The 13309-nt window shown below is 40.3% G+C and overlaps 2 protein-coding genes across 2 annotated transcripts; one reads left to right on the plus strand and one right to left on the minus strand.

The window, feature by feature from the left end:
* Positions 1-190: 190 nt before the first annotated feature.
* LOC140271404 (2,7-anhydro-N-acetylneuraminate hydratase) lies at positions 191-8658 on the plus strand. The gene is made up of 14 exons (XM_072366614.1): positions 191-359; positions 602-710; positions 1037-1121; positions 1202-1275; positions 2264-2323; positions 2515-2622; positions 2925-2981; positions 3675-3805; positions 4036-4090; positions 4616-4708; positions 4819-4953; positions 6907-7008; positions 7809-7970; positions 8155-8658. Exons 1-14 carry the CDS (start codon positions 346-348, stop codon positions 8281-8283), a joined length of 1314 nt encoding a protein of 437 aa, XP_072222715.1. The 5' UTR covers positions 191-345; the 3' UTR covers positions 8284-8658.
* A 95-nt stretch (positions 8659-8753) lies between these two features.
* Positions 8754-13309, minus strand: LOC140271877 (outer dynein arm-docking complex subunit 1-like). Its single transcript, XM_072367185.1, has 12 exons — positions 12717-13309; positions 12122-12311; positions 11912-12037; positions 11681-11794; positions 11359-11426; positions 10808-11125; positions 10249-10406; positions 10081-10163; positions 9806-9974; positions 9357-9535; positions 9132-9226; positions 8754-8951 (listed from the first exon to the last, which is right to left on the minus strand). The coding sequence occupies exons 1-12, from the start codon at positions 12809-12811 to the stop codon at positions 8828-8830; spliced, it is 1719 nt and encodes a 572-aa protein (XP_072223286.1). The 5' UTR covers positions 12812-13309; the 3' UTR covers positions 8754-8827.

The following is a 13309-nucleotide window of genomic DNA, read 5'->3' on the forward strand; positions in this document are numbered from 1 at the left end:
TGTTTGCGGTGAAAATAAATTGGACTGCCAGAAGGTATTCTGAGAACAGCACGTACAACCACAAAATAACCCCATATGTATTGTTACATGGAAAACTGTTCGTATTAGATAGTTATTTTTTGTAACAAGTAAGTGTGACACGAATACGTGTCAGTTTACGAGGCGCAGTGAATGCGGCACTAGGATCTCTTGCACACTGCAGGTGGCGTGAGGGAACTGTGGGACTATTTTGTCGTCTTGGTTTGTAAGAAGAAGTGTTTTATGTTGTAGTCGTTCGATCGCCGGCTTGAATTCTGATCAGTTGTGTCTGGACTAAAGCTGATCAACGCGGAAGTCAGACATCATATGGGACAAAATAGGTAGAAACAACAGCGTTGTCTTAAAAAGGCAACCAGGATTTACCAACGATACTTGCAAAGATATTGAAATAGGTTGCCTAGTTAGTTATTCATTGTTAAATGGTTGATTTTTGTCATATTACTGACAGCTAATCGAGACAACTTTGCGAGGGGTAGTATCAAGAGTTTTCCTGATGGGGACCGATCAGATTTTCTATGTTTACTACCTCAGCTATTGTGTGAGATGAATCTGCTTTGATCAGCTCACAGGTTTGCAGAATGTCTTCTCCTGTTCGTGTCATCGTGGTTGGGGCTGGTTGTCGTGGGGAAATCTATGCCCACTTTGGATCCATCCATCCAAAACGCATGCAGGTTTGTAGAGGTTTTTCAGCAGAGTTCAGAAAGCTCGTTGGTGTGTGTGTGTGTGTGTGTTGGTGGTTTCGTTTAAACATTGGAGGAGACAGCATAGCATGACAACACGGTGGTGTATAAATGAAAAGGTTTATGTTACAAAACAAGTGGCGAAGTAGACCCTTCATGATGTGTGATTAAAATAGGTAGAAAGGTGGAATTCTTTATTGGTGACTTATCGGTTTTTGCCCAGTCTTTCTTTTAAGTAGACGACCCAAACACTGTTCACCTGTGACTGGAAAGTGATTTGACGTTTCTGAAAGATCACTTCTTATTTCTCCTTTCAGGTTGTTGCTGTGGCTGATCCAAGAAAGTTTGCCCGCACCAAACTGCAACAAAAACACAAAATTGATAATGAAAACGTATTTGAAAGTAAGTCTTAACTTCATGTATTAAAATGTATATTAAATGGATTATAATGATCCTCCTGAAACTTTATCATTTCTAAACAGACTGGCAAAGTATAGTTGAAAGAGAGAAGTTTGCTGACGCAGTGGTAATTTGCACTCCGGACCGTCTTCATAAGGTAACCACACAATATACTGAATGTTAATAATTTGCTGGATCAGTGTGGAAGTCCCGCTGTTCGTCAGATTCCGAGTGCTTTTGAACGGTATTCGGTAGATTCAGTAATTTCCGATTATACAGCACACACTACCCAACACATCCATCACTCAAATGTGTCACAATCTCTTTTCCATTGAGTGAAACCGCCTTCTCAAGTTCTGAGGTTACTTTTAGAGATATAAATTATAAATAGATGTTACATTTGGTTAGATATTCTGTGAAAAGATAACTTACTGTGAATGTCACTGTTAGTTGTTCTGCATTATATTAGTGTTTTGTGGACCCCAGGTAGCTATCTCCGTGGTAATAAAAGCTAATAGTAGCTATGTAAGGTGAAAGGCTGTTTGTATTTAGTCTGATAGAGGGATAGCGTTAGCAGGCAACACGTTGTATCTTCAAAGCCTCTTAGTATCGTGTTACACTTTGATTGAAATCAGCTGATCGCCGTAACACCATGAGTAATTTCTGTCCAGCTAACAAAGCTACTTAGTAGTTTTGGCGCATAAACTCACGTGAATTAACAGTTTTGAACAGTTACACAGAGAAAACGTTATGTTTGTTTAATCAGATCAGCTGATCGTCTGCAAAGTAACGGAGAATCGCGCTTGCGCCGTCCTTTGACCCTTCTAGGCCACTGTAATCAATATGGCGACACAAATGGTATCCTTCCGGGTAAGCCTTCGTGTAGAGCGGACAGCGGTATATGTAAATAAAAAGGCGAAATTTAAGTAAAACAAACGTAACGATTCGTTTCATAGGGTTACTTTATAGCACTAACAACATAGTTATTATCTTCAATTTCTGTGAATAAATCACCATAATTATTACACACTGTTCCGTTAACCTTCTGTTTATTTGCTTCATTTTAATCTTGACTGTTTGGGAAATTTGTCTTTGCACATTGGCAGATGGTTCTAGTAAACTTATGTTTTGCTTTTGTTTTCAAGGATCCTGCTGTGGCCTTTGCAAAAAAGGGCTACCACATTCTTCTGGAGAAACCAATGGCAGTAAGTGTGTGTGAATTAACACATAGAGTAGTTTTGATATGGCTGTTGAGATGCCCACAGACTGATTTTACAGTTGTTGTTAACTGACAGTCTTTATTCAAATTTACCCTTTAAAATAGTGTTTGCTGCATTTCACTGTGATTTTTTTATTCAAGCCTCTACTGCACGTTATTGTGTCCGCGTGCCTTTAGACAACTGCAGAGGATTGCAAGGCTATTGTGAAGGCGTGCACGCTGAGTGGTGTGATGCTGTCCGTGGGTCATGTTCTCCGGTATGATCCAGTTATCCACAAGATAAAGGTGAATGCTTCTTAGACTGAATTTATCCAAACGTTTAACACATTTTCACCTTAACAGACCATGAGACCTGTTGGTGTCTCATTTTTAATGGACACTCACAGAGTCGGCAGTTGATAGATGTGAAAATAAAATGCTTTTGAGCATTTTATTTAAGTTTTAAGTTAGAATGATACAACCGGACAGAGCATTTTCATATAAATATGGAAAGTGGGGGTAAAAAACTGTTCGAAGTGGGGAATAAATTATACTCAGTCTATATTAGAACATTTTTGTTTTTGATTATCAAAACTACATTTTTCTAGGAGCTCATAGATGCTGGAGTCATTGGTGACGTGATCCATATTCAGCACCTTGAGCCGGTAAGAAAGCAAACACAGCAGGAATAGCATCAATAAGCGTGCATCCTCATTAAACAGCACATTTAACACTGACATGTTTAGGTTTTAAAGAACTTAAGACCCAAATGCTGGACCCACAGAGTAGAGACCTCTTTTGTCTTTCCCCTCATCGTGACACATCACCCTGATTTATTGTTTTCAACACTGTAATAAAAGAGGGATAAAAACACTACTTTACAGTGTATTAACACTACAGATACTTCTTATGTTATAAATGATACCAGTCTTAAATTTGGAGCTCCTCGTGAAGTCTTAAACTCGTCAATATTGCAAACCAACACTTGCAAATTTGCATACTCCATGTGGCATAAAAAGACAAACGTGTATATATGGAAACTGATGTTTGATTTGATTATAGTGAGTATGAGAAGCCAAGAGCCATTAGGGGAAGTAAACTCAGGCTTCATCACTGTAAGTTCACGTGCAAATTATTAGATTTTTTTGCACGCATTCATTTGTATAGTACGGGGCAAGCCAAGTACCTCGTGTTTTTGAAAATGCAAAGGTATTTATAACCGTAAGCACTACTCATTTGGTGAGGATTTATTGATTTTTGTAACTGTTTTCTCATCTAGTTTGTCAATGTAATTTCAAATCATTATATTTTTGCATTGTACTCACTAAGTATGTTTAAAAATAGTATTGTTGTTCCAGGTTGGGTTTTATCACTTTGCTCACTCATTTGTTCGAGGGAGTTGGAGAAATGAAGCAGAGAGCTCTTTTGCTCTTCTGGCCAAATCGTGCCATGACGTCGACCTTATACATCACTGGGCTGGAGCGCGCAGGTAAAACCAGACGGCAGTCAATGATCAGGCGGGCTTGTGTGATGTTCAGAAATAAAGATGCTTTTGGTTATTACATAAATTCAGAAAAACCTTATCAGCTCGGACATTATGTGCACACATTCTATTAGAAGTTGTAATTCACATAATGCCAGCAGAGCCAACAAGCCTCTTGCCCCCAGTGCTGCTGGACACTTTGTGTCCTGCTAATAATGAACTTTTATTCTTGGTAGGTGTATAAAAGTGTCTTCATTTGGATCTGTCAGCCACTTCATAAAAGAAAAGAAGGTATGTAAGTTTGCTTTATCTTAGGCCTGACAAGAGAGAGAATCTGCTTGTATCTTTTCAGAAGAGCGACTTGTTTTTACTGTGCGGACAGAAATCCCTTTACCAACTTTCCTCTGAACACACTGAGCTGTTTTATCGTTCGAGTTTTTCATGCTGTTTCTCTCCATTTTATCTACCGTCAATCTCATCGGTCACATGCACCATCTATTATGTAATCTTATTTGTGTCGTGTATTTAGTAAATGCTGTAGTTGGGTTGCACAGGTTAACATGCTTTGTTCTGATGTGTGTGTAGTTCTTCCTCGTGCTGCTGATTGTCTCTTCCCTTCTGTCTCCCTGCCTTCAGTAAAAGAGTTCCCCTGTATAAACGTGGTTTTACTGAGCATTCTTGCTTTTCGCCTTTTCTCTGTTGTCTTTGTGTATGCTCTAAGGTTCTGGGTTCTGTAAAGTATTTTCAGACGGTTTTAATCATCGATGCTATATCAATAAAACTTAAGGTGATTGTATTTTTTTCCTTTCTTGTCAGCCAACAGGTGCTGGAGATCGCTGCCTTGATTGTTCGATTGAAAGAGACTGTCCATACTCAGCACGTAAAATCTACCTGGACAGAGTGAAATGGGTAAAAATGATTATTTTCATTGATAATTTACCATACCATCAGTGAAGTTAATGATTCTTTTGCCTTTCGTATTTTTAAAAGTAGTGAGCACGTGTGTGTATGTTTGCTAGGGACACACTGGCTGGCCAGTATCAGTCATATGCCCGAACTCATTCCCCGACATCGAGTCAGTAACTGAAGCACTTCAGACTGGACCCTACGGCCGCTGTGTCTACGAGTGTGACAACGACGTCTGCAGTAACCAGGTGAGAACACACTGGCTCTTAATCTCCATGGCCTGACGTACAATAAGTTCCTTCTCTAACATGCCAAGTTTCTGCAACAAAAAATCGGTTCCCAACTGGAATGTCCAAATATCCACATGTGCTGTGACTGTAAAACGCCTTGAGTGGTCAACAACAATGGAAGAATGCTACAGCCCCTGAATGTTCACTCAGTTAGTTTATTTTGGAGAAACAACAATAAATGTGTGAAACAAAACTATTTAATTCAGTAGCTGAACATTATGGCTTTGTAACATACCTAGAAAAAGAAGTCATCCACACGCCCCCCTGGAGCACAGTTTATTTACTCCTTTCTCTGTGACAGTCTGCTAACTTCCCACAGAGTTTGCTACTGCTAGTTTTGTGTAACATGGCAGGATATTTATCAAATTTTGACAATGTGAACGACGACTTTGAGTAAGTTGGACGTTCTTATCGGAGTTAATGAGCTGTGCTGCAGCCATGCGTGTCGATGAAGTGGTCCCAGTAGAGGTGTGTGTGGAATTCCCTCCTTTAGCTCTCCTATAGCTGCAAGTAGCCACATAACAGTAGCTACGTGCTAACAGAGCAATAGTACGCGTTCGTTCATTCATTCGTTATAAAGTATTGCTGAAATAAAGACAGATAATGTCTTATTTAGAGGCTGCATTGTCTAAGCCCCGTTCACTCCGTTATATGAATCGCGAGATATCTAAATATCTTACGAAGGATGCCGACTTTCTCCAAACTGTGAGTAGATAAACATATTTCATACCAGAAATAAGGTCTAGGTTTAAAAATACCGGAGTTGCCCTTTAAGTATGTAGAAACAAAATGGGAAGGTTGTAAAAGGGAAACATACAAGTCGACCGAGATGAGACGTCAAAGTGTCAAGAAAACTGCAACCAATATGCTGCAGAAATAGGAAATGACCAACCAAAGAGATGAAAAACAAACACGAGTCAATGGGATGTCAAATGTTAAACCATCACTGACGCCTAAACTGTAGGAAACGAGGTTACACTTTTCTAAAGAGAAGCAGTCATGGACTGTGGATGATTGGATGAAAGTGATATTCACTGATGAATCATGACTTTGCGTTAAGGAAGGAGACGATGCTGGAACTTTAGTTTAGTGCAGGTCCGATAAAACGTGCAAAAATGGCTGCCTGGATAAAACAGGCAAATGTCCACGATCATTGATGATATGGGGTTGGTGTCAGATAATGGACCTCCTAAGTAAATTCACAGATGGCGTTGAGGGCTTGAAAAACTTTTCTTCAGAAAGCTCAATGACTTGAGCAGCAAAGTATCTGAATCTCAAGCTGCAGTTAAAATCTATCCCGTTGATGAACAGGTCTGTGACGAGGCTCCAACCCACAAAGCTGGTCTGGTAACTGCTATACGAGAAAGTTGGAACCTGACGGATGAAGAGTGTTGTTTTTCACGAGGGAAGTCGATGACATTAAAGCTGTCATAAAAGCCACAAGAGATGAAACAAAGCATAATCATTTTTTTCCCCTCCACTTCCTCCAGCCAAAAAGAACGGCACTTTTACTCTATTCTTTTGAGGTATGTTTTCCAAAGCCATACTGTTGAGCTGTAAAATGAAATTTGATTTCAGCTTATTATTGTGTGTCATTACTGTCTATCATCTGAACTGAGCCACAAGTCAGTGTTAGTCATGCCTACGACCATTCTTATACATCGAGTCAGAGACTGAGTCATTGAGGACTGGATATTGCAGTCCTCCAGGCTGTTTCCTTTTCCCCACAGTTGTGTTATTTACTTTCTTGTGAAAACCTCTGGGCTGTGTCTTCACAATTTAAAGAAATACTTAGTATGTAAAAAAAACTCACACTTTATCAGCACTCTAAGCAGACATGGTAAGGTCCTTTTTCTCAGCCTGAGGCTGACAGCTCCTTCACTTTTGTCTTGTTTATCTATTTTTTTGCAGGTTGTAAATATGGAGTTTGAAGGGGGATTGACAGCAGCCTTTTCTATGGTGGCGTTCACTGAAGAGATGTGTAAGCGAAAAACAACCATCAGTGGCAGCAAGGTAGAACTGTGTTTAAACAGGTTTTTGAATGGCCCTGCTAAAACTAGCTTATCAAACCCCTTCCCATAGCCGGCTTTAGACCACTGCAGTGTCACCTGACTGAACACTGCCTCATTGCACTCCATATGTTAGCAAGTCTTAGCAGGTTTTTTGACCAGTGTAGAAAGTGGTTAAGTAATCTAAGTTGCAGAAAATAAAAAGGGAAAGACTATCCATCCATTTTCTGCACCCGCTTAATCTAATTCAGGGTCATGGGGGGGCAAGAGCTTATCCCAGCTGCCTTTGGGCAAGAGGCAGGTTACACCATTGACAGGTGACCAGTCCATCACAGGGCCACACAGAGACAAACAACCATGCATGCTCACACTCACTCCGAGGGCTAATTTAGAGTCCCCAATTAACTTCACATGCGTATTTTTTTTGGACGTGGGAGGAAGCCGAGGTACCCACAGAGAACCCAGGAACCGGGAACCCTCTCACTGTGGAGCGGTGGAGCTAACCGCTACATCACCGTCCAACACAACAGCTATATGTACATTAATTACTGACTCACAAATAGAAGATGACTTCTAATTAAACAAAAGTGTGTTTGAGTGATGGTGTAAAATAGTCCCTCATCTATGTAATTTCAGTTCACTCCACTCAAGTCCATTAGAGTTTAACCTTCATAATGTATACGGTTAAGTTTAGAAATGGACACCAATACAAGCAACTGTAGGATCATATTATTGTGATTCACTGTTTGCTGCCTGAGCAGCTTCTAAGATGGAGCATCGTCCTAATGAACTGTGTCTTCACAGGGGGAGCTGTCATATAATGGCCATGAGATACATGTGTTTGACTTTCTGACCGAGCGTTCCACAAAGCACACCGCAGGCAGTGACGCTCCAAGCCATTTTGGCATGGGTGGACATGGTGGGGCGGACTACCACCTCATGGATGCCTTCATTTCTGCTGTGGAGGTGAGTGCCTATAAACATGTTTATTTTATCATTTAATTTTCTTTTAGATTTTTAAAATACATTTTTGGGACGTTCATGTATGTATACATATATATATATATATATATCTGTGTATAAGTACACTGAGCTTTTTTAGCTGATGTTTACATTTTTTGTGTGTGTGTGTGTGTGTGTGTGTGTGAAGAACAATGATCCATCCATGATACGATCTGGTCCTGAGGAGACGCTGATGAGCCATTTGCTTGTGTTTGAAGCTGAGCGATCGCGAGTGGAGAGCAGGGTGGTGTACGTGGATAACTCTAGTCAAAGCTAGACGACCACGAAATACAACGTCAGTTATGAATACTTAAAAGAAAACTCTAATGATACCTGCATAATTAATAATAAGGGGCCAAATATAATGTAGAGTGAAATAATGTAATTACTGCCTGTGATTTGGAGAAAGTGAATGTATTATGTTAACTTGACTGTTAGCTGTTTAGCACAATGTCATGTTATCATGTTACATAAGTAATATTCTGTGCAAGTTGATATGTCACTATGAACAGCTTCTTGAGATATTCAGAGATTAAACAATTTGCACTTTATGGAGACACTTGTTATTGAGCTTCATGTGAGAGGACCTTCTTTAATGACATCACTTTATTGAACTTTTAACTGCTGTTGACATAAAACATTTAACTTGTGAGAGTTTTTGGTGTTTCTCCACGAAGTGTCCAGAAGGTCCACAGAGCCGCACCATCTTCGGACATCCAGTCAGAGTCTCTTCTTATAAGGAGATGCCATCATTTTCTAAGCAAAGGCTGACGCTATATGACAATTTCACAGGTTCATACTGATTATTATCGTGGCCTGTTTCATTTTAAAGAATAAACATTTTCAGTTTCCCCTACCCTCTTCCAGGCCACGGACAGCAGAGCCTCTTTAGTCATTGGCTCCTTTGCCCCCAGCAGCACAGACTCCGCCAAGTCTTGGTCATGGCTGAGTTATTACAAAGATTCTACATTAAAATCTGTTTTTTTCATAGTGAACAGCAGGATGATTAATAACTATTGTTAACAGTCTGCTTGGGGCTAATCTTGTGAATCTTGTGAGTATCGAGTGATTTAGAAAAATGAAGAAGGATGAAACCTCAACAAAAAAACCAAATACACAACTTACCAGGCCAGTGTTTTTGCTGCACCAATGGTCACTTTGCCTGCTTGGGGGTTTATTCCAAGGATCTTGACAGCGACAGTGCTGAGACTCTCGGTGTCCTGGAGGTGTAAAATAGATGTCATTTTCATCTGTTTCTTGCCTTGAATGCCTTGAAATATGAGGCCGAAGAGTTTAATCTGGCCGGCTGGATGGTATTGAGAATGTGCAAACCTTTGTGAGTCCACTTACCCATGGGCTTAGGTTTTTGTCAAAGTGAAGGTAGGACTGTAAAGAGGAAAGCTCATTGACTCTGTCCTCAACCATACTCAGGCACTGTTGGAAATTTTCACTATTGATCCCATCAAAGGAGCCCAACTTGGCACAGACCACAGAGCTGTCATAGCAAATTTGAAGCAATGACTTGAGACCTGGTAAAAAAAAGGACATATAAGAGATTCAATACTTCCACATGACTGATGTTCTCTCAGAAACACTTGTATCCTATAGGTTAGAATTTGTACCAAGCTGGTATAACGATAGATGGATTTGGTGCTGCCCAGAGTTACTCCACCTCTTCATAATGAAATACATGAAAACTAAAATATCTGTGAATTCAGCAAAATCAAATGCCTTGTGAGGCAACTGGGGTGGAGAAAGGAGGTGGGTTTCTGTTAAAATACCATTTGCAACTGCTGTACCTTCCTGAAGCTGATCTAAGAGCTTTTCATTAAACTCAACGCGCTGCTGATAGACCCTCAGCTGTTGTGCAGCGGCCTCTTGCTTGTTGGAAACACTCTGCTGCTGAGTCCGATTCTGTTCCTGTTGCTGCTGCCCCTCAGTTGCAGAGATCTTCATCTCACGGTGAAGCTTTCAGTCGGACACATAATGTAAATAATACGGATAGTGACAGCTTATGTGCTCATCTGTATTGCCCAAGCGCCGGTACACACAGACACGCAACAATGACACTAACCTTCGAGATCTGCCTTTGGATGGTCTCGGCCTCATTGTGCTGACTGTTGATGAAGTTCAGTAAAGTGTAGTTCAGCTTCTCCACTGATGGAAGCATAATGCAGCATGATTTGATTGCGAATATAACGCAACACTTAGATTATCTCGGTGATGTTTAATGGCAACTTACTTTGTATAAAGTCTCTGACCAGTTTGTCCAGGTCACTTTCCTCTGTTTCTGTCAAGATTTTTGTGAGAGCGCTTTCAAAATCTTCTAGTCTCCATTCTCTAGACTCTTGCTGCTTTGGCATCTCTGCTGTGGGGTAAAATTGGACATGTAAAGGAAGCCTATTCCCCATCAGCTCTTAACTTTACCTTCCATACCACATATGTGAATCCATCAACAGCTGCATAAATGTAATGATCATGGAGGCTCATAATCCCTCGCTGTAATCATCCTCAACACAAGCAAAGAATGATATGAAGAAAAAATAACATACTTTCACTCATTTTTCAGTCAAGCAATGCTAAGAATAACAATAAAGAACAAATAAAGAAGTAACATCCTTTAGACACAAGGTGTCACTGCTGTCTTTTCTTTCATTAGAAGTCAACAAACAAGATACATTGTGAGCTGTTGTGTTGAATATTACATCTCAACGCTGTGGAGCATTGCAGCAAGTCTGTTCATTTCAAACAAAACACAGAGAGACTATCATACAGCAGCTAAAGTACAGACTTTGCAGCACTCTGTGGAAACAGCAGGATGAGATGACTTCTGTACAGTTAATATCTGATGTGAAGGGTATTCAGTATAGTTTAGGGATTCAAAATAATGTGGTACAGGCAGGTGTTTTGAGATCAGATCATGAGGTGTGCGCATGCCTTTTCCTTTTCTATCGTCGATATCCTGGCTGAGCCACACAATATTTTTGATGTCCAGGAAAGTCACAGCTCTTCCATAGTGGGAGATTTCTCGCTTCAGGTTGAACGTTTCTCTGGTGTACTGAGCCACATCCTTAGCATTCTGGTCAGTCAGTGTCCTCTGCTTTTCCTGGATTTTCACACTAGGGAGATCCATAAATAACACGGTGGTGGATGTACTTTAGCTTCACGAATATAAGCTGTTAGCTACATAAAATAAACTGAAAAAGTAAGCAGATATTAATTCATGTGTGTCTTAAGTTTGAAATGAGCAACTTTGGCCAAATCTTGTGCATTTCTCTCTGTTTTATCAAAGGTAATTTTAGGACATTTAAGGAAGTTGATCTGATTTAGAGAGTAGTGCAGAAGGGTTTACCTGGTACTAAAAGCGTCAGTGCATTTGGACATCAGTTTAGCAATATCATTTTGAATTGCACGTAACTCCTGCAAGAGATATTACAGAATGAAAAGTCTAAAGTTTCAATATATCATCAATTTTATACCCCAAAAAAAGCTATATCTGAATTGGCCCTTTCCCCCAAATCCCCTGGCTATGACTACAGTGTTTAATCTCCTGTTGGACAGTAATTCAGTTCAGTGGAATGGCAGCATTATTCTGGCTCTTCCTTGGTATTACTCAAGTTGTTACATCTTGGAAGGATGTAAAAGGAGCACTGAGAGATTTTGACCAAACGCACCTTTTCCAGCAGAGCTTTAACATGCAGAAACTTGTTCTTCTCCATCTGCATAGTCCTCAGCTCCTCTCTCAACTCTCCATTCCTGATCATCTGCTCATTCAAGCATTTGTTACCCTGAGTAAAAACATGCTCTCATGAATAGTTGCATTTTCTAGCAACATGTGTCAACTGTAGAATCAGAGTAACAAAAGCTAAAAGAAAAACTCAAACTGTCTCTAGTGCAAAACTAACCCTGTGAAGTTTGTTTTCTATTAAGCGTGTGGATCTTAGAAAGTTGCTGTTGTCCAATTTGCAACTGTAATATGAGGTTCCCCCACCACTCCTTTGTCTTGTCAATTTCCTCTCCCATTCAAGAATCTGAAAGAACAATTATCAAGTGTCAAATGTAGTCATGAAACCTAGAAGAGTTCATTGTGTGGTTCACAGGAAACAGCACTTCACTTGATCTTTCAAAGATGCGACTTTGCGCCTTTCAGCTTCCAGCTCCTCATCTAGTCGGTCTCCACGGGATAACTTGGCGCTGAGGTCTTGAAGGACAGTAGCATCGTTCCAACGCTGAGAGCAACTTTGGGACACTCTTAGACTGCGTGAAAGCTCTTCGTGTTCATCCTGCAGCCACCGGACCTCTCGTCTGATGACAGAAACGCAAACATGAATGAAATGATCGGAGAAAGCAGCAACAGATTAAGGGAAAAGAATAAGAAGCTCCTCTCCAGGCGTACTCTTCACGTAGAACAGCTAACCTTAAATGTGGCAGAAAGTGATTTGCTTTTGTGTTAGTTGGCCTTTTGATTCGTATGTTTACTAAAGCCACGCCACACTTTTGCATAAAGAGACAAAAAAAAAGAAAGATGACTGTACATATAATATCATGTGTTCATGAAGACATTAATATGACAGTTTACATGATATAGTACTGTTATATTACTATATATTTAACATTGATGGGGCATTGCAAGGACTCAAAACTTCCTCGGATCTCTGTAAAAATGTCTCTAGAGCTCACGTGCCAAGATGAATCAAAGAGGTCCCTGACCTGTCTCTGGTGATGAGGCCCCTGGTTTGTCCCATATAAGCCCGCTTGGCACCTTCTATTCTGCGACGCTGCCGCTGCAGTTTGTTTAGGTCCATGTCAGCTGCGTCACAGATTTGATAGGATTATGAACTCACTTTAAAAATATTGTTCATCAATCCTGAATTCCATTTGTAACACAGGGAAACCGTCACATATGATGTTTTCTGTCCCATCTCAGTTTTGTAGTAATGTGATTGTGTTAGAACTAACTGAGGTACTTACACAAATCCATAAACAATTGCTTTCTGACAGATGATCCCCCGCTCATTGTGTATTTCGGTCTGCCTTGACCCCGAAAAGCAAAGAATAGCATTAAAGCATGGACGTTACCGTTTTAGTGACTGTTGTAATCATAACGGCTGAGAGTGCCTCCAGCTGATCCAATCTAGCGCACATCAACAGAAAAATGCATTTAGTTTAGCTGGAAGAGATTTTAATTTACCTTATTCAAGTACGGACAGTGAGACGCCGATAAATCGTGAAATGATATCTCAAGGGAGATGTTAATGAGCGTTAATCTTGCCAAACAATGCCAAACTTGCGATAAGAAGCCA

Source organism: Leuresthes tenuis, unplaced genomic scaffold (assembly GCF_036924035.1).
Source record: "Leuresthes tenuis unplaced genomic scaffold, fLeuTen1.0.hap1 SCAF_16, whole genome shotgun sequence".
Taxonomy (NCBI): domain Eukaryota; kingdom Metazoa; phylum Chordata; class Actinopteri; order Atheriniformes; family Atherinopsidae; genus Leuresthes; species Leuresthes tenuis.